This window comes from Astatotilapia calliptera, chromosome 11 (assembly GCF_900246225.1).
Source record: "Astatotilapia calliptera chromosome 11, fAstCal1.2, whole genome shotgun sequence".
Classification (NCBI taxonomy): Eukaryota; Metazoa; Chordata; class Actinopteri; order Cichliformes; family Cichlidae; genus Astatotilapia; species Astatotilapia calliptera.
This window is the reverse complement of record NC_039312.1, coordinates 22,282,882-22,301,784: the sequence shown is the minus strand read 5'-3', so window position 1 is coordinate 22,301,784 and position 18,903 is coordinate 22,282,882. Positions and strand designations below refer to the sequence as shown.

Genomic DNA, 18,903 nt, shown 5'->3' with positions numbered 1-18,903 from the left:
CTCCAGTAACAGGTACTTTTTATTGGTAGTACTGCATACACGCACAGAGAGCGCTTCCAGTTGTTGAAAGAGCAAACCATGAGGAAAACCTATTTTCAGGTAGTTAGGTTGATTAAAGCCACTAAAACTACAGTATCCATGAAAAAATAATTTTGTTTGTAGTATAAAATGGAAAAGATACAAAACTAAACTTTCAATAACTGTTTTAATAACCTAATTTAAAAAGCCCAGGCTTTCTGTGTCTTTTCCGTGATATGATTGGAGCCTGGATGGAACATCTATGGCAAACTATAAGCTTAACTACAAAAAGAACGGAAATATCAACGTAATGGACTGTTGCTAATCACGTCGCTAAAGTTAAAGCACCGATTGAAATACAACAAGAAGGCAAGGTTCTTTTTTTTTTTTGCACCCAAGTGGTGAACTGTCCTAGCACCGATGTCGCTATGCTGTCTGATTTGCAGTTTCTCCTTCCACGCGTAAAAACGCCTCTACTCACAGTGACAGAAAAAAAACAAAAGAAAAACACTACTGACATGTATACTGGACTTCTCACGAACCACTCACACATATGCATTCATGTCTTCTGCACATTCAGTGTCCTGAAAGTAAACTCGCCATCTTCTTGTCTCTACAAGACCGATGGAGCATCTTCATTAATCCCAAAGTTCTCAGTCTTTTTTTTTTTTTTTTTTTAAGAGTCCAAGTGTTGATTTCAGTGAGAAGTTGGCTATGAGAACACAATCCTGGAGTCCTTCTGGCAGCATTACTCACGCAGGCTGTTGATGGAGGCACAGATCTTGAGAGCGGGACCCAGCTTGATGTTCATGGTGGAGATGAGATGGTCCTCACGCAAAAGCAGCAGCGCCTGCCCGTCTATTTCCTGAGACTGAAACTGGGCAGCCAGCTCCTCACAACCTGATCGACCAAGAGACTCGGTTAATGCAGGAGACAATAAAGAGAAACAACATGTGACGAGTGAACTGTAATCAGATGGACCACCAACCTTGAAGTGAGGAGATAAACCTGTAGACTTCGTCCACGCTCCACTGGGAAGGAGTCGAAGACAGGAAGCCAGCCCCCTCTAGTGGAAGACTTCCAGGAGCTGAGCTGTCAGACTGAAGAGCGCTGTGCTCGGCTCTTGAGCAGGAGCGGGAAGAACTCGGAGACAGTGAAGGAGAATCGTCTTCTTCGCCATCGCTGGATACTTCATCTGAACGACTGGACTCTGAGTTAAACTGCACCCAAAACAGCAGACATTGAACTACAATCAGCAGCATTTTTATACTATTATTATGTTGCAGGACAAAAAAGAAAAAAGGATTTCCAAAAACAGCTGTGAATGTTAGTTTTCAAACATAATGGCCTTGATTTTTGTTTTGTTTTTAAGACTGTTAACAACAGAAAACACACGAGACATCCTTTAAAACCTACAGGTGTTACCTTGACAGGTAGATGCTTGGTTGATATTTTATTAGAGGTGATATTAGAACTGCTCCTGCGAGTGGAGCCCCTACGCCTAGCAGTGCTCTCTGTGGGTGCTGGATTTGGTGCCAGCCCTGCAGCTGTTCTCCCTCTGCTGGATTTGTAGTGCTGGCTGCAGCTTACATTATACCTGCAAATGAAAAGCAAAGTCAGCACTGAGAGAGACATTCTTGTTTGTTTGCCTCCCCTGAGTAAATTTCCAGTGTTACTATTGTCTAAAAAGGGGATCAAACTTAGTTTCACATTTAACGAAACGGGTAAAATAAAAATCACATTAAGGATCAGATGTCTTCAGCACACATATCTTGCTTAATCTTCTCAAATAAAGCCAATTAACAGCAAATCGATGAACATATTTTTTAGCCATCTTTCTGTCAAGAAAAATGTTTTCAGATAAGAGTAGGCCACCATGGCGCCAACTCACAACAGCCTGAGTATAAAAGCTACTGCCTGAATTAAAAAAGAAAAAAGCTTCCTGATGTTAAAGCAGAATATTTTTGTTCTTGCACAGCATTTTGCAAGCCCGAACATGAAACAGCTTTATCTGTGCCATAGTGGCAAATTGGAAACTGCATTCAAAGCCCATCAATTTGAGATTTAGCTGAAAAAATATTTCAAAGATGTACATCACTTTCTACTACACTAACTTTCTCAAGCTTTTGTTCTCTGGCTCTGTGGCTCTGCAGCTGTGTAGATTCAAAATTACAATGCTAATTACAGGATTTTTAAAATGGCAGAGACTGTCTCTGACAAAGGGCTACGTGAGCCCTAGATAAAGAAGTACTTCCACCTCCTTTGAATCTGTCTACTTTCATCATTTGCTTTAATCGGTCGTGCCACCCTGTTAGCTAGTGTGCTAGCTTCAAACTTCAGTGTAAGTGGGTAAATTTGCTTATTTTAGCCCTTAGACAAGACCTGCAGATGGCAGCTTCAACTAGATAGGCCAGAACATAGTAAGAAACTTGCTCTCTTTTTAAAGCATTTTTAAAGCAAATAAATGCAAAAATACCCTCCAAATAATTCAAACTCACTGTAAGCACATTGTTTCTTTGCTTTGAATTTCACTCTTCAGAGCTTGCATGTTCTAACCCAGTGCTAGACCCCCCTTTGTTTTACAAGAAACATCTTCGATACATTTTTCAAAAAATGCCCGTCTGTGCAAAATGAGTTTAAAAACATAAACAACTGTGGGATACTGTTTGTCCATGATTTGGACGGGGGGAACAAATTATGGCAGGATCAGCCTGATATTATTTGTATCCCACTGTAACTTTACTGTATGAAGAGCTAACATCTCCAAAATGTCAGGAGTAGTTAGTTATTATAAGAAGTGTTTGTGAACTTAAAATCAAGAATGTGGGATACTGTTTGTCCGTGATTTGGAGAGCCCAGCGCGTGCTCCCGACGCAGGGAAAACCAATTCTGCAGGGGAGACCTACCTTGGAACTTGTGCAGGTGAAGCCAAATTTGGCGAAGCTTCATCTCCTGCTTTGCGTTTGTGTGGGAGCCCCGTCAAAAACCTCTCCATTATGCTACCAGTGTGCAAGCAGTCTTTTTTTTCTCATATCGTGCCGCCCCCTGCAATGGCTCTGCGCCCCCCCCCCCCCCCCCCCCCGGGGGGGGCACGCCCCACACTTTGGGAACCTCTGTTCTAACCAAATACTGCAGTCAGTGGCTTAAACTGCAAAGGCTTTAGCTGTTTTCCTAATAAGATATGAATGTCCTTTGAACCTCTGAGCTTTTATGGCTAATTAAGAAGGAACAAAACAACACATAATGTGTATGTAAGCTGAAACAGAAACAAAACTGTACCTTTTGGCGCAAGTATTAGTACAGAACCTCTTTGATCCTCTGAACTGGCTGGCTGGAGCAAGGTTCCCACAGTATTCACACTTCAACACTGAGTAGGGAAAGAAAGACTTTACACTACTGACCATAAACACAGCTTAAAGCTACCATACTTAATGAATAATAAACCACCACTTACATGGAGGTCCATTTTCTGTGCAGCCAACCAGGGCAAAATCTCCGTCTTTGGGAAGCCGAGCAACCTGTCACATCAAGCTAGTAAGACACTTTTTTTTTTCTCATGGTAACCTTAACATTCATTATCTGACTGTGCATGTATTATCACACTTACAGGGAAGGGCTCAGCTCCCTCCTGAATCACAAAGCCCTCGATAACATGAGTGAGAACTTGTGGTTTGACGACAGCCTGGGGAACAGGTGCTCTGTCTTTGTCCCCGTGCCCTACTCTTGACAATGGGAGAGGCAAAGAAAGCGTGGGAGGAGATGAGAAGGCAGCTTCTGAAGGAGGAGCTAGTGAATCATGAAAAAGAAAAAATAATGAGCTTACAGTGAGAATTTTGAAGACGTTCTACAAACGTTTTATGCATGAATTGGAGAAGACAAGCTGACGTACCTGAGTCCTTTGTAGGTGCAGGAGATAAAGGAGGAGCCGAGTCTTTCATGGGTGCTGAGTCTGAAGATTCTGTCATCTCATTCAGGCCATCACAGTCATATTTCCTCTTGAGAGAGCCAAGAGGAGCTTTTGTCTAACAGCATGTGGGGGGGGGAAAAAGCCTTGTTACAATCCCTTGTACAAAGACGTCTCTCCCTACACCTAACCCAAGCAGTAAATCCTTTGATCTTACCATAGTACTGTTGCTGGAGACCGTGCCAACATTCCCACCAGATGGACTTTCCTGGGCTGTGCTATTTCGTGCCTGTGCCAGGGCCACAGCTTGCATATTTCCTGCTACGCCCTGCCTGGCTCCCACAAGCTGGACAGGGATGTGAGGAGGGTTGTGACCTGCAGCAGTGGACTGATTATTGCTAGGTGGAGCTGGGAGAATGGGCGGTGGGTGTCGAGGGGGCAGCTGCAACGGTAAACGGTGTCCCTGAACTGTCTTGGGCTGTATTGGAACAGGACCTTTGTCTACATTAGTGCTGGACTGTTGCAGGGGTTGCACCACCAGAGTTTGAGTGTTAACATTTGCCTTTGGTGCTACTGAGCCAATAGGGTAGCCCTGGGTGGAGGTAGGAACATTTGACGTGGGTACTAGGATCACCGGTGCAGCAGAGGGGGTCAGGAGGAGTTGGGAGAGAGGGAGTCCTGGAGAGGAAGTGGATGAAGAAGCTACAGAAGAAGTAGGAGTTACAGTCATGGCAGCCTGATTTCCAGTCTTTACAGTCAGTGGATTTGTGGCAGACTGTTGTGTAAAGCTGCTCTTGGCAATTTGTTGTTGCTGTTGTGGTTGCACTTGTTGCTGCTGAACTGTCTGTGGGAAACTCTGTTGCTGTTGCTGACCAAGAGGAAAGCCAGAAGCATCTTTCCTTTCTGGAAGCTCAGATTTAACAGCAACTGCTTTGGTTGTGGAAGCACAGTGTAAGGCAAGGTTCTGCACCTGAGAGATGAAGAAAGGAGCAGCGTGTGATCAAATTTAAATAGTTCTTCCTTCACAACCATTTCTTCAAGATTACATGGCTAGAGCATTTGGTAAAAGCACACAAACCTGATCATTGTCAGACTGGGTGCTAGCACCGGTAGAAGCAACTTCGTGCTGTTGCTGCTGCTGCTGGGGCTGAGTTTGAGCAACTGCTGCAACAGTAGCAGTTGCTGGGCCACCAGGCATGAAGATGAGCTGAGAACGGTTGACCTATGTGGGAAACAGCAGAGATGGTCAACCTTTATTTCTCTTAATGACTGCAAGAAAGATTTAATGATTTCCCTGCATTTTCTCTGGATTGTCAGTGTGAATTTTACACAAAGGTTTCCAACCGTTCTTACTATATCATAACAATATGTTACATAAATTAATTCAAAGTATATGCATTTAATAGATTTTGTGGATAATCAGTTTTAACCCACTCTAAGATACATCTGTCCCGGTCCTGCTGAGTTTCCACCCAGCAGCACTGACTGGTTGATAGCAGTTTTGGTTGCAGAGGTGGCTGGACCATGAGGACGAGGACTGGACATAGTCCCTCCCGCAGAGGTGGTGCTTAGATTGACCTGGAAGGCACACACATATTTATATTTTAACTCAAACTTTAAGAGAGCCAAGGCTGAGGTGTTTTGAACATGTACAGAGGATTGATAGTGGATATATTGGACAAAGAATACTGAATATAGAGCTGGTAAGTAAGACGAATAGAGGAAAATCAGAGAGAAGGTTCGTGGATGTAGTGAAGGAGGACATGCAGATTGTTGGTGTTACAAAAGAGGAAGCAAGGGATAAACTGTGATGAACATAAATGATCCGTTGTGGCAACCCCTAAAGGGTGCAGCTGAAAGAAGATTCAAATCTTTCTAATTATCTGTAAGATATAATTAAATAATAATTTACAAAAACTTACAGTGGTGGGCACTTGGGAGATGCTGTTACTTGGAGTATTGGACTGGCGACTAGCAGCAAGTGTGGCCTGTTTTAAAGAGACATGAAAAGGTTTGATTGGGACATGTCTGTTTGTTTTTATTTTAGTCTTTTTCTTGTTGTTGTGCATGTATATTCTTGTCATACCTGTTGCACAGCAGCTAAGTTGTGGAACTGAGCACTATTTGCGATCTGCTGCTGCAGCATGAGCTGCTGGAAGTACTGAGCAGCATTAGGCTGTCTTTGCAGAGCTTGCAGAGCCTAAAAAAAACACATACATACTTATTTGGCTAATACCAATTCAAAAGTTTGTTTTTCATTTTTTAATTTAAATGGTACTGTTATTGTAACATGTAAAGCATTCGTTTTGTTAACATTTGGACACAATCACTCACCTGTACAGCCTGTCTCTCATACAGAGACATGCGGGCTATCTGTGGTGCATGAGAATTGCCACTTGTCTGAGAATTTCCATTGTTGGTGCCTGTATTTTGGTCTTCACCTGCATCCATGTTTACTGCTCAAAACGAAAAGGCCAATCATCAGAAGTAGCTGTGTCAACAGTTTTAACTATAAACGATCTATATGGTGTATTTGCTATTTCTCACTGTGGGTACAGAGAAAAATAAAGAAAAAAATAATTAATAGACGACAAATGAAATGATTAGTCACTAAATATAAACAAAGGCGGATTATTAAACGTCCTTTGTTGGACTGCACCCTCAAAGTTTCCAATTGATTGTTTATGTTTTTAAAGTGCAGCAGATTATTCGCTCTTGTGGGCATATCACGAGTTTTTACTATCGTGGCAAGCAGGAGCATTGTGGTATTTTCTACAGCAGGCCTGTTGTCAAGATGATAGATGGGTAGAAAAGAAAGACCAACATGGAGGAAAAGTTGAAAATAGCAAAGGAAGCTAGCTATCCAGCGATGGCTAACTACAAAGGATTACACAGGTTTAACGATCTCTCGACACTAGTACAGTATACCATAGTTTAAAAAATGCATTCCCGTGTGCAGCAAAATTCCGAATGCATATATAGAAAAATGAAAGTAGATGAGTCGTTTGTTTGACGCAAACACCTAACTAAAAAACATAAACAGAGGCTAACTAATTAGCAATGCTATCTGTTTTCTGCAGAGAGAAAGCAAGCAGCTAGCTGACTATTACTGCTGCTACATGTCAGAGCTTAATGCCTTTCGGTGTCCGTTTGTGTCTACCTCTTCTTGGCTTTCCGTCCTTTTCACAGTTAAATTGAGTTCTCTTTCGGATATTGGTTGTAGCTGCCAACAACGACAGGGATTTCTAGGTTTTTTTGCCTCCAACAAAACCCCGCCCCTCACAAAGCAGTTCTTTTCCCCTCCTTCTTCTTCTTTTTTGGATATTCTGGAAGACTGTAAACCATTGTTAACAGACGGACGGAGCCACCTACTGTTTCAGTGTGTAAACTGCATCGAAATCTATTTGTGTACTTTGGCAAACAAACTGGGATTTATGCAATTAGTTTTTATATGTTTTTTAAAAACTTACAGCGAGCTAACCTTTGTAATGAATAGAAGTACTTTTGATAACTACAGTATTCTGCAAAAGACACTCTTCATTTCTTTATATTTTCTAGGAGTCATACACTAACCTTTTAGTGATTCAAGCATAAAAAGACGCCTAGCCTAAATCTTCACAGTGTTCCCAGAAACACTGTCAGTACAGTGAAAACATACCTCCCCATAGCCTGGACCTCAATTTTACTGAAGGAGTGCGGGATTATTTTGACAACGGAGCAAAAATTACCCAACACCTAAAGAAGAGTTTTGAATGTCTTCAAGAAGCCGGGAGGACTATTCCTGAAGGCTACTTAAAAATTACAAGAAAGCTGCTAAAAGATGTGTGCTCAAGAATAAACATTGGTCATGTCTGAGCCTCTTTCTCCATGTTAGTTAACAACAGTTTATCACTATAAGCGCTTAATTGCACCTAATTTAATACAAGGTTTATGACTATTCTAGTTTATGAATGCATTTGTTTATATAATCCATTATTTCTAATATAACCTAATTTATTCCATCAAATCCTAAAAGATGAGTGCACATAGGTTTATGGAGTTATCACAGCATAAACTAGTTTTATCATTTCTTTTTAATAGAATCAGAAAAAAAAAACAAAGATTTGTGACTTGTGTCAACTTTTAGCCAAACATAACATTAATCATATGAAACCTCAGACCAGTGAACTAAGCAAAGAAAATTCAGTGTTAACACAAAAGCGAAAAAGACCAAATATCAGTGCTCACAGTGAATACAAGTAGTAACTCAATGATAATTAATAGAAAAATAACACTCATGTCCTGTTCAAAAAAAAAAAGCCTGGTTCAGTCCTTAGCAGCACTGATGTTTAGGTTTATGTAAAAATATTATAAATCCCAAGTTTAAAAGTGTAACATTTTTACAACTAGAGTACTGAAAATGAAGTACCCTCATTGCTGCCGTATGTATCTCCTACTGCAGCCTGAACATGAGTCTATAGTAGTAAGGTGGGTACATGTAGCACTGTTTCTGCGCTTTGGGTCAATTTCACCACATCAAGAAGCAGGTCAGCGTTTAAGCACTATAATGTTCATTATTAAACTGTTTTGTGATTATTAAAATGTAAATATTCCTTTATATTTGATTATTTCATGAAAAAGCACAGAAGACAATTTCTGAATAAGTATAAATAGCAGAATTCAGATATAATTGCCTTCAAATTCTCATCACATTTAAATGACAAAAGATACATTAAGTGAATTTAATTTTGAATTTTAGTTGGATGCTTTGCTCCTCACCACAAATTTCGTTGGTATTGCGTCAGCACCACTGACCTCTGACAAAAATTAAACCGTGGAGCTCAGATTTCAGTCAAGCAGCCGACCTTCTGACTGGGATCTTAGCGCTAAGCTTCTCTGCAACATGTGAGAAAGGACGACGCCCAGCTAAAAATCAAATTCAGTTCAACTTTGGTTTGTTTGCACTGATTTCTAAATGTGTGGTAAGGCTGTAAGTACAGTCCCTGTACTTAAACATTTACATTCACATGTTACAAACCTGACTTTTTAACCTAAACAATAACTGTTTAAACTGCACACACATTTATTTGTATGCCTGTGAACATTAAGCAAGCTCAACCCAAATAAACACAGAGGGGTGTACTATGAAGCCAGATTAATGGGTTAGCGAGGTATGTTGGGCTTTCATTCACTCTCTTTTTAGCATCTTAACTACTGTCATACACGTAGCCTGGTCCTGCGCAGCCTTTCGGTTTGTAATTGAACTGAAGAGCCACATTTTCACTGATTCTCTTATTTACAGTAAGCTTTAGCTGCAATACAGATTCTCTGCTGTTGGAATGTCATTTATCCAGAATATAAAACCTGTTGAGACACTTCTAAAACAGCACTGCAGATTCTAACTGGAATATTCAATTTTTCTTTTATAAATGTCTTTATTTTTGGTCCTAATCTGCTAGAATTTCACCTACTGGAACAAAGTTTAGAACTGTTACACCAAGAATTCTGAATGAATAAAAGTAATTTATCTTACAAGTGACGACAAACTGAAGTGATGCTTTCTTTAGGCTGTGGGAGTGTGTTAAAGTTTAAGAGCTGTAATTTGTCACATTAGAAATCAACAGCAGAGGTGAAATAAATATATTATGAGGTAAACTATTTCATTTACTGATAAGTGTGCGTGTAATGATCGTGACTTCTTTTTTACTCTCGTTTCCTTTGCAGCTGCAGTGTTGCATGTTATTTATAGATCTGTATCACCTGATTAGACGGAGCTCAAATGATCGATTTTGTAAAGTCAAAGAGTTAAATGACGCATCTAAAACTGCACAGAGCATGAAGCAGAAAGCCTGAGTTAATGAAGAAAACTGATAACCACCATTGTAACCCTTATCTCTTATCGGGGCTTCTAGGCTTTTATCAAGCCAGCTAACACAACCCCACCAATTATATTGAATTTGCTTTTCAGTACACCCCTCTGCTCGTGACAAACCAACAACATCTGAGAAAAAAAATAAAGCATTCGTTTAGCAGAAAAGAACTGTACACAATGTGGCATTTAGCTGACACAAGATAGAAATATGATTCTTCAAATTCTCCCTTTTCTGCCAGATTTTCACAGAAGAGTCTTTATTGTGAAATAGCTTTCTTGAAGGAATCACTCATTTGTCTGACATCAAACAACTGTTTGAAACGTACGGTGTAAAAAGTGTGGACATGATCATCAGCCCTATGAGTAACATGCCCTCCTGTGTGACAGGGAGATGAAAGATTTTTTTGCCCTAGGCACAAGTCTGGAATAAACACAGAATTAGCAAGTACTGACGTAATTCACTCACAACCCCCCCACAAGAAAACAGACTTGTGTCTACAAGCAGCCTGATAAGCTGTAACCGATTAAACTGCATCACACGGTGAAGATTTTAGTCCCAACATACTAAGGTCACATAGGCAGCAACTGGTCATCTCTCTCCTCTGGCTCTTCCTGTAAATTGTCTGTAGCCTCTCCCCTGTAAGCTGGCGATTCCTCTCGCTTGCGCGACCGGCACACAAAGTCACATCCATCCTGTAAGCACAGCGAAGAAAAAAACAAAAACAATTGTCCTTATTTATTTATTTATTTATTTTTATTTCATCAGACTCTGACCTTTCACTGACGGTGTTCATCAATTAGATTTAGCTTACCGCTGCCAGGTTTCCAAACTCCACCCAAAAAGCATAATTGGGGAATTGCTCCACCCCTTTAGCTCCAACGATCACCCGCTGGTAGAGGAAACCTCCAACAAGGTAAACAGCCAGAAGAGAGAAACCACTGAAATGTGAGAGGTTATGATTATTGATCATCTGTAATATCACAAGCTCTCACATTCATTAAATTAACAGATGACTTTACATACATGATGAGAATAATGGAGCCAGTGCTGATAATGGAGCCAGTGCTGAGCTTGGACTCAATTACAGGACACACTGAACTGGTGTCCAACTCAAACAGATAGAAACAGTTTTCCTCCTTTTCCCTCTCCTCCAGACCCACCTCCAGCTTACTCTGGGAGAGAGAGTGAAACACAGGTGTTTACAAAGTGTCTTTGTGCAACTTTCTAAACATGCAACATGTGTATAACATGTTTTTATTTCAATAACTCTACTGTTTAATACAAATAGGCTCATTCTGTGTTCCACTGTATTAAACGTCTTCGTCACTCTACTGTAAATATCCTTGCTTGGTTTCAGGTGTCTGGAAAGCCTTGAGCTTCACGGAAACATTATTCAGAGCGTCCTCATGGATCAAATTTCATTTTCACAGACCTGATGCAACATGCCGCCACGGCTGCAGCTGACTGCTTTTTGTTTCTGTTTTTTTCCTCAAACTCAAATCTGCTCGGCTAGAAGCTTTGCACAATTCTTTTACCACTTTTACATTCCTGTCGCAAGAGATCATAATGATGGCTTTCCTTTCTTCCTTATTGCAGTGTGCATCGTATTTTTCACCATTTGTGTAGATCAGCATCACCCAGTCACCTGAAAGGACACGTTTGATAAGATTTAGATTTCTACTCCTCAGAGTTGGCCTCAGGCTATGATGCAATTATGAATTATTTATCAGTTTCCAATACAGTTAAGATTCACGCACATGCCCTTACGGTCATGTCTGAACTAATAAGAGAATGTTTTTCGGATTTTGCATAGTCTTACTTCCTCCAATGGCCTGTGTATGCGTGTATTTGCCAATCACTGTTGTCTTCTGTGCTTTCTTGTCCACTTGAATAACCCCAGCATTGGGAGCACCCCCTGCATCCCCACATAACTGGAACACATATGTGTAGCTCTCGTTCGAAGCCTTGTCCTCAGCTGTAAAGCTGTCAAAAAAGAACAAATCCCAGAGAAAATTTAAATAAACATGGCCCATATAGATTCTTCCTTTAACATAAAATTATATTATTAAACACAACAGGGATTCCAAAAACATCTCATCTCCTAACAAGCACTGAATACGCTGGTACACAAGCGACTCATTCCTTACTTCTTTCCTACGAGCGGCTCTAGTCGCTCCAGAACTTTCTGCTGTAATGGACTGTGAGATAACAGTTTGCAGTCTTTGGTGCTCTTCACACTATACACCCCACTCACAGAGAGGACCAGATGAAATGCCATGATCCACATGAGGAACGAGATTCCTCTGCAGCTACTGAACACCTGGAACAGATGTTAGATGATAAAGAAAAAACAATCAAAATGGGCAATTCTCAATTGTGATTGCTTGCTATTTGTTTCATGTTAGTAGGATTACGTTTATTGTGAGACCATACAAACTGTCTAATGCAAGACTGTTTCATACCATTTACATTACAGTAATATAAACGGTGGCATTATTGAAATACTTGCGGTCAACCATACAAAGGCAGTGGAGATGAGCATCAGGGGTAATTTGTAACTGAAGGATAGCAGCAAGATTGAACGGGAAGGCTTACATGATTATAGTGAGATGGTAAAGGAGACAGTGGGTCTAAAATAGCAGGCACACAGGAGGTAGCAGAGCTGAAGATGCTAAGATCTTCAGTCAGAGTGATCAGAAGGGACAGGATTAGAAATGAGTACATCCGAGGGACGGCGGACGTAGAGCGGTCTAGAAAGATAGTTTGAGAGACAAGGTTGTGATGTGCAGAGGAGGGATTTTAGATTCATATGGAGCTGCCAGCCAGGAGAAAAGAGGAAAATCACAGGGTAGATTCATGCATGTCGTGAAGGAGGACATGCATGTGACAGAAGATAAAGGTAGCTTAAGCTGAAAGCAGATGTGCTGTGGCGACCTCTAAAGGGAGCAACCAAATAAGAAGCAGAAACAACTGCAGTGTGGTAGCTATCCCTTTAAGAGCTGAAACAGTTATTGGGTAATGTCATAGTCATATGACAGAAAACTAGAAAAAGAAATATATTTAAAAAATTGAAAAACAAATATTTACTCATTTAATTTGAATATTCATCATGTTATATTCAGCTGAATTCTTTTGGGTTTTAAGACTGCTATCTAGAAAAAAATCTAAATATTTAGCAGCACTTTTTTTGATAATCGTCTGACACTTCAAAACACAATGAACCTCTTATGTTAGTTTAATGTGTACATTAAAATGAATCTGTGGCAGTTCTCATGCTTTTGACACCTTGTTACAGGTTGCAGGTTTTTGCATTAACACAAAGTACCTCAGTTATCAGGTACTTACATTTAATGCATTATTCCACAAACCGTTTGCGTTTTTTAACACCACAGTTCATAAAAATAGGTAAAACAAGGGAATACTCAAAGCTTCAGTGGTTAAACTTTGAATATGAAGCACCTTTCACATGCTTCCTGAACAAAGAGAGGGGAGTAAAGAGACGCCCACTTTCCTATTCATTTAAAAATTTAAAGACATAAAACATAGCACTAAACTAAAAGACAATAACGATATAGGAAATTCAGTTGTGAAAGGCGATGTTTGCAAGTCTTTCCTGAAAAGAAAGTATGCATCCAAAATGTCTGCTTCTATTTGCACGAGGCAATAAGTTTTACTGATGAGAAAACAGTCCGTTTATAATTTCTCTGACAAAGATGCTGCTTTGGCCTGGATTGCACACCTACCTTCATGATTTCCGTCACGGCGAATCAGCGGGGAAATCTTCTTTGTGAGAAATCTAACAGTTTATCATACAAGCTGACAGTTTAAACAGTTGCTCTGAGCTTCCTCACGCTAACGTCGCTTCCTGGTTGACTCAATTAGCAACTAGTCGACTCTTTAGATATGCGCATAAAACAAACTTCATCTGCGCGGAGTCTGTTTTATATTATTATTTTTAATCAACGTTTTCCGCCCTTTTAATTCTGCCCTGAAGAGATAACACGCTTTCCATTCAACTGTGCCCAAGAGGCTAACAGGCTAGAGATAGCGGTGAAGGAGTGCGGAAGTGAAACCAAACAGAGCAACACGCGCATGTGACAGTCCAAATGAAACTCAGCCAATGAAAGGCGGCTGAGGCCACGCACACCCGCGTCAGCTGACAGGGGAGCAAGCGTCACAGAAAGGTTTACTAAGTCACAGCGTCACCATTCATGGTATTTCTATGTCAGGCAAAAAAAATTAATACATACAATAATAAATAAAATAAATACGTAAGTAAATAAACAAGATAAACAAAAAAATGAATAATAAATACATAATACATATAAATACAATAAAATAAATGCATAACTAATACATAAAATAAAACTAAAATAAATAAAATAAAGTAAGCAAATGAATAAATGCGCTTGATGGTATAATGTGGAGTTTTGTGTGCGCTGCTAAACAGAATTAAACAACTATTATTCAAACAAATGTATCTAACTAAAACCTGTAAATTTAATTGATCACTGATATAAATAGCAAATATTATCTTTATAACTACATAGTGGAAATTCTTGTTTGTTCAAACAATGTCACATGTGACATTGTTTGGAGTTATTTCTATGATTTAGATCCAAAAAACATATTTTGGTAAAGAAATCATAATTAAAGAAAATTACTTAATTTTAATAATAATATGTCATAATACACAATACTGTCTTGTGCTTCATTTACCTGACAATCTAATAAGATGAATTTATGTAAATACATGTTTTTCAAATTTGCTAAATGTAGTAAAAATTACATTAAAATCAACATTGCTTTAATTTAAAATGAGCTAAAAAAATTTTTTGACTAAGTATAAAAAATAATTTCAGTTTCAGTATTTAGTCAGGTGGTGAAGGTTTTCACTGTGACTCAGACTCTACATGATTGCCAGTCAGCTGCCGACAATAAGTATTTTAATTTGTATGGTATTACTTCCCTATCATGATCATTAAAAAGACTAAAACACTGAAATGAATCAAAATTAAGAAAACATTTCCGAACAATAAAAATAATTCACCTTCTTGATTGGAAAACAAAACTACTTTCTGGGGAGTGAGCATGCATAAATGGAATTAAAACAACTTTGTCTATCTAAAAAGGGTGTTATGGGCTTGGCACATGGTATCATACCTGATGAATATTGCAATGAAGTTGGATGAAAATATCAGTTCCTCGCCTGCAAAATTTTGGTTACTATAGACATCTGCTGCTGGAAATCAGACATCCAAATATTTATAGTTCATTCTGTGTTAGTCTGAGCTACATTCCTGAGAATTCATATTCAGAGACATGAATATGTCAGATATTTACCCCAAAAGTTTTTAAGGACCTAGCTCAAGACATTTATCCCAGATGCCTTGATTCTGATGTTTTAGACATTCTTTCAGCTCTGTTTGAAAAAGAGATCAATAAAAGGATTGAACATCAAGAAAATTCATCAGAAAACTTGTATCTGGTATCTCATTGTTTTAATTACCCAGGGATTGTGACTATAGGTGCACCTCCCAAGAAAAGTAACTACATGTCAGATTAGCACAGTCTACAGATGTTGTCATTGGCCTGTTCGGCACGTTCCTCCTGTCGATTTCCCAGTAATGAACATGGCTGCATTGTAACACTGAACAAACCCAAAAACCTATGCAACAGTGTACTAGAAGTTTGAGGCCACTCTGGTAAAAAAAACAATCATAAAACCTCACACCACCTGTCAACCTCAGTGGTTGAGCGATGATGATTTGGGTTTATTTTGCAGCCATAGAACCTGAGCACCTTGCAGTCACTGAGTCGACGAGGAACTCCTTTGTATACCAAAGCATTCTTGAGCCAAGTACAAGGGCAGCTGTTCAAAAGCTTAATCTTAGCCAGAACTGCGTCATACAACAGGGCAATGATCCCAGTTCTGAAAAAGAAATGAATCAAGGTGTTGCAATGGTCCAGTCAATAGATCTGTCTGACCTTAATAGAGCTGTGCAAGAAATGCCTGCAAACCTCAATGAACCGAAGCACCATTGTAAAGTTGTGGCAAAATTTCTGTGCAACTAAATGATAGACTCATAAAGTCATACAGAAAAGAATTATTTTAAGTTATTGACACCAAAGGTGCTTCTACAAGCGACTGAATCATGGGGTGTAGTTTCTCACAAGCTGCTTTTGCATTTTGTTAAATAAGGATGGGGGAATATGTCATATGTTGCTGTTAATGTCAGGTTGTATTTAGAGAATTTGAGAACATGCTAACGAACAGGTAATTTTTAATATGTTGTGATAAGTAAAACCTTAGAGCTGAAAGAGAGTGTACTTTCACTTTCACATGTCAGAATGTTTACTTGTGGATGACTGGTAGACCAACAACACAGATTTCCATTTCAAGATGGCATAACTGAGGTTACTGAAATATAATCATTACTCAGTGTTTTGAAAGGCAGATTAACCCCCACACTACTCTAGCGTAAACTAAACAATAGCCTCTAAAATTACCATGAACTTGAAATTCATTTAGTAACAGTGGTCAAGTATGGACTTGCTCAGCTTTCGTACAATGTATATACACACACACACACACACACACACACACACACACACACACACACACACACACACACACACACACACACACACACACACACACACCTTGATCACTGTTTCACTTCCCTCAGTATTTTTAGATTGATCTCTGACTGTGTGTTTGAGAATCTATGGCCCTCAGTGTCTGTTGCATTCTGCTGGATTTCACTAAAAGGTAATAAGCTGCACTCGCTATGCTTGAGACCAGTAAGTGTGCTATAAGAGCTCTTTCATTCCTGCATGCTCTGATTAGCTCAGCTACATCAGGCTCTTTGACTTCATTTACATTGTACGTACCGTCTTTTTTATACCATTTTCAGAAATATCAGAAAGTTGACTCTGTTCATCTGGATGTAGCATTTTCAGATCAACAGAATCAACTTTCTGGGATTTCCTTGCCTGAATGATTGAGCATTTATCGAGATCCTTTTTTAAAATGTCATTTTTAGCTCATCTGGTTGAAACACTTGTTGAGATGTTCGCGAGGCGGCCCTTCACAGTTGCTACTCTTCCTGCAGTATTGGTAAGATTTTAGTTAACCTTTCACACAATATATCACCTAATGGACTTGCATCTAAATTAAGGTCAAGAGCGTATCAATTGTTTTATGAATACGTTTCCACTTTCATAAAAATCACTACTTCTCTTAGATTATTGGTCAGATTTTAGTGACATGAGATTAATGCATCTCGGATATGACTGTTTTTGAGGGTCTTTGAGTTTTCAGTGGATTTTAATCCTCATTAGCTTGTGCAATGCAGCCAATCCCCGACAAGGAATCCTATAATTTGCTTTCTGTACTTCTCACATTATAGCAACCTTTGAATAGTGATGGACCATGAGCTGGATGGACTAGTCTTTCCATTCAGGTTTTTTGCTTTAAAGAACTCTGTCTTACTATTTGGTTTGTTCATTTTCTGTTGTATCAGCCACCCTGAACTACTGATAGAAGGCAGGATGAATCCATGCCTTCATGTTGTTTACAGCATGTTGAATGTCACAGTAGAAATTGAGAGTCGTCAGACTAGGAAACATTTCTCCAAGCTTATGTTGTCCCAACGGGAATTTACCCGTTCTTAGCTGACAGGAGTGGCACTCGGTGTGGTCTTCAGCTATTTTAGTCCATCTCTTTATCATTATAAGTGGTTATTTGAGTTACTGTCGTCCCTAGCTGTCTGACCATTCTCCTCTGACACCAATATTTTCACCCAGAGAAGTGTCGCTCTGTGGATTTTTTCTCTTTCTGAGACCATTCTCTGTAAACTCTAAAGATGTTGGTGTGCGAAAATCCCAGTAGACCAGCAGCTTCTGAAATATTCAGACCAGCTTGTCTGGTCCTAACAACCATCCAACATTCAAAGTCATTTAAATCACCCATCTTCCTCATTCTGATGCTCAGTTTGAACTTCAGGTTGTCAGCATTTCTACATGCCTAAATGCAATGAAATCCTGTAGTTCACTGGTGAGACGCTGAGTAGGCATGCCTAATATAATAGGTAGTGCACAAATCTGTTTATAAGATTGGGGAAAGCTGCAATCAGCTGAGACTGAAGAAGTCACTTGGATAAGTGACAAAACGTTTCTCCCACTGAAAATGCTACGTCCAGATGAACAGAATCTACTTTTGGACATAAATCTGACAGTGATAAAATCTTCTCAAACGACAGAGTGCTGAACAAGTCATTTAAACAAGGTGTGGCCATGTATATAAAATCATCTGACAGATTTTAAAGTAAACGGATTTCCTTGTTATAAAGTAAATGGGAAAGGCAAAGTGTAAGAAACACCTTTCAGCTTTAAGTAAAATGCAGTAAAGTTGACTCATGGGGTGTAGTTACTTCTTGGAAGTTGGATCTGTTGCAGTTAGCCAGGTGTGTGTGTGTGTGTGTGTGTGTAGCAGACAGTATTTTTGTTTTTAAAAAACGTGGTGTTGTGCAAATTCGGTTAGCAAGTGCATAAAATCTGAGCGCAGCTGAAAGTGCAACAAAGTTGTGAAACAGGGCAGTGTGACAGTAATCATGTGGGTTTCTATTTAACAATGCTAATGAGAGTGAGTCACAGCATTTCAGAGCTTTCATGTCAGGCTTTCTCAGTAGTTAATAACCATAGTAAAGTTGTCATTGTTATACAAATCACTCACATATCACCCCTCCCTTAGTTTCCCCCTCTGTGATTGCTTCATCTCTCTCTCTTTTTAAATCATAAGGAACAGTTGGTGTTTCTCCCTCCCTGCTGCCTCCCTCTGTACAACCTCTCCAGGGAACGCAGGCAAGTTTTACTAGGCCTCTGTTTGCTTTGCTCCAAAGAAGTTAGTATTTTCAAACCTACTTTCTTCCTCCCCTCCCCCACTCTCCTTCAGCGCCCTTACCTGGCTGTGTGTGTCCGTGTGTGTGTGTAGCGCAGACACACCCGACTACCGCATATCAACCAATCGCTGATCCAAGAGAGGCGCTCCAAGGAGGTGTGCTTCCTGTACTTCGTGTGAGACAGGAATGGTGCAGGAGTGCGTAGAGAGTTGTGTATTGTGTGATT

General features: G+C 39.7%; 2 protein-coding genes across 3 annotated transcripts; both read right to left on the bottom strand.

Moving 5' to 3' along the window:
• Position 1: 1 nt before the first annotated feature.
• Positions 2 to 7,261, bottom strand: phc1 (polyhomeotic homolog 1). The gene is made up of 14 exons (XM_026185205.1): positions 7,083 to 7,261; positions 6,257 to 6,378; positions 6,009 to 6,122; positions 5,845 to 5,910; positions 5,357 to 5,500; positions 5,001 to 5,144; positions 4,140 to 4,892; positions 3,908 to 4,040; positions 3,626 to 3,804; positions 3,473 to 3,536; positions 3,298 to 3,385; positions 1,444 to 1,615; positions 1,007 to 1,238; positions 2 to 918 (listed from the first exon to the last, which is right to left on the bottom strand). The coding sequence occupies exons 2-14, from the start codon at positions 6,371 to 6,373 to the stop codon at positions 767 to 769; spliced, it is 2,358 nt and encodes a 785-aa protein (XP_026040990.1). The 5' UTR covers positions 6,374 to 6,378; positions 7,083 to 7,261; the 3' UTR covers positions 2 to 766.
• A 948-nt stretch (positions 7,262 to 8,209) lies between these two features.
• Positions 8,210 to 18,800, bottom strand: m6pr (mannose-6-phosphate receptor (cation dependent)). Of its 2 annotated transcripts, none has more exons than XM_026183845.1 (7): positions 18,740 to 18,800; positions 11,922 to 12,094; positions 11,594 to 11,757; positions 11,310 to 11,419; positions 10,798 to 10,946; positions 10,586 to 10,712; positions 8,210 to 10,466 (listed from the first exon to the last, which is right to left on the bottom strand). In XM_026183845.1, exons 2-7 carry the CDS (start codon positions 12,059 to 12,061, stop codon positions 10,344 to 10,346), a joined length of 813 nt encoding a protein of 270 aa, XP_026039630.1. In that variant the 5' UTR covers positions 12,062 to 12,094; positions 18,740 to 18,800; the 3' UTR covers positions 8,210 to 10,343. The 2 variants fall into 2 exon arrangements, with proteins under 2 accessions (XP_026039630.1, XP_026039629.1); XM_026183844.1 differs by lacking the exon at positions 18,740 to 18,800 and adding an exon at positions 13,518 to 13,887.
• Positions 18,801 to 18,903: the final 103 nt, after the last annotated feature.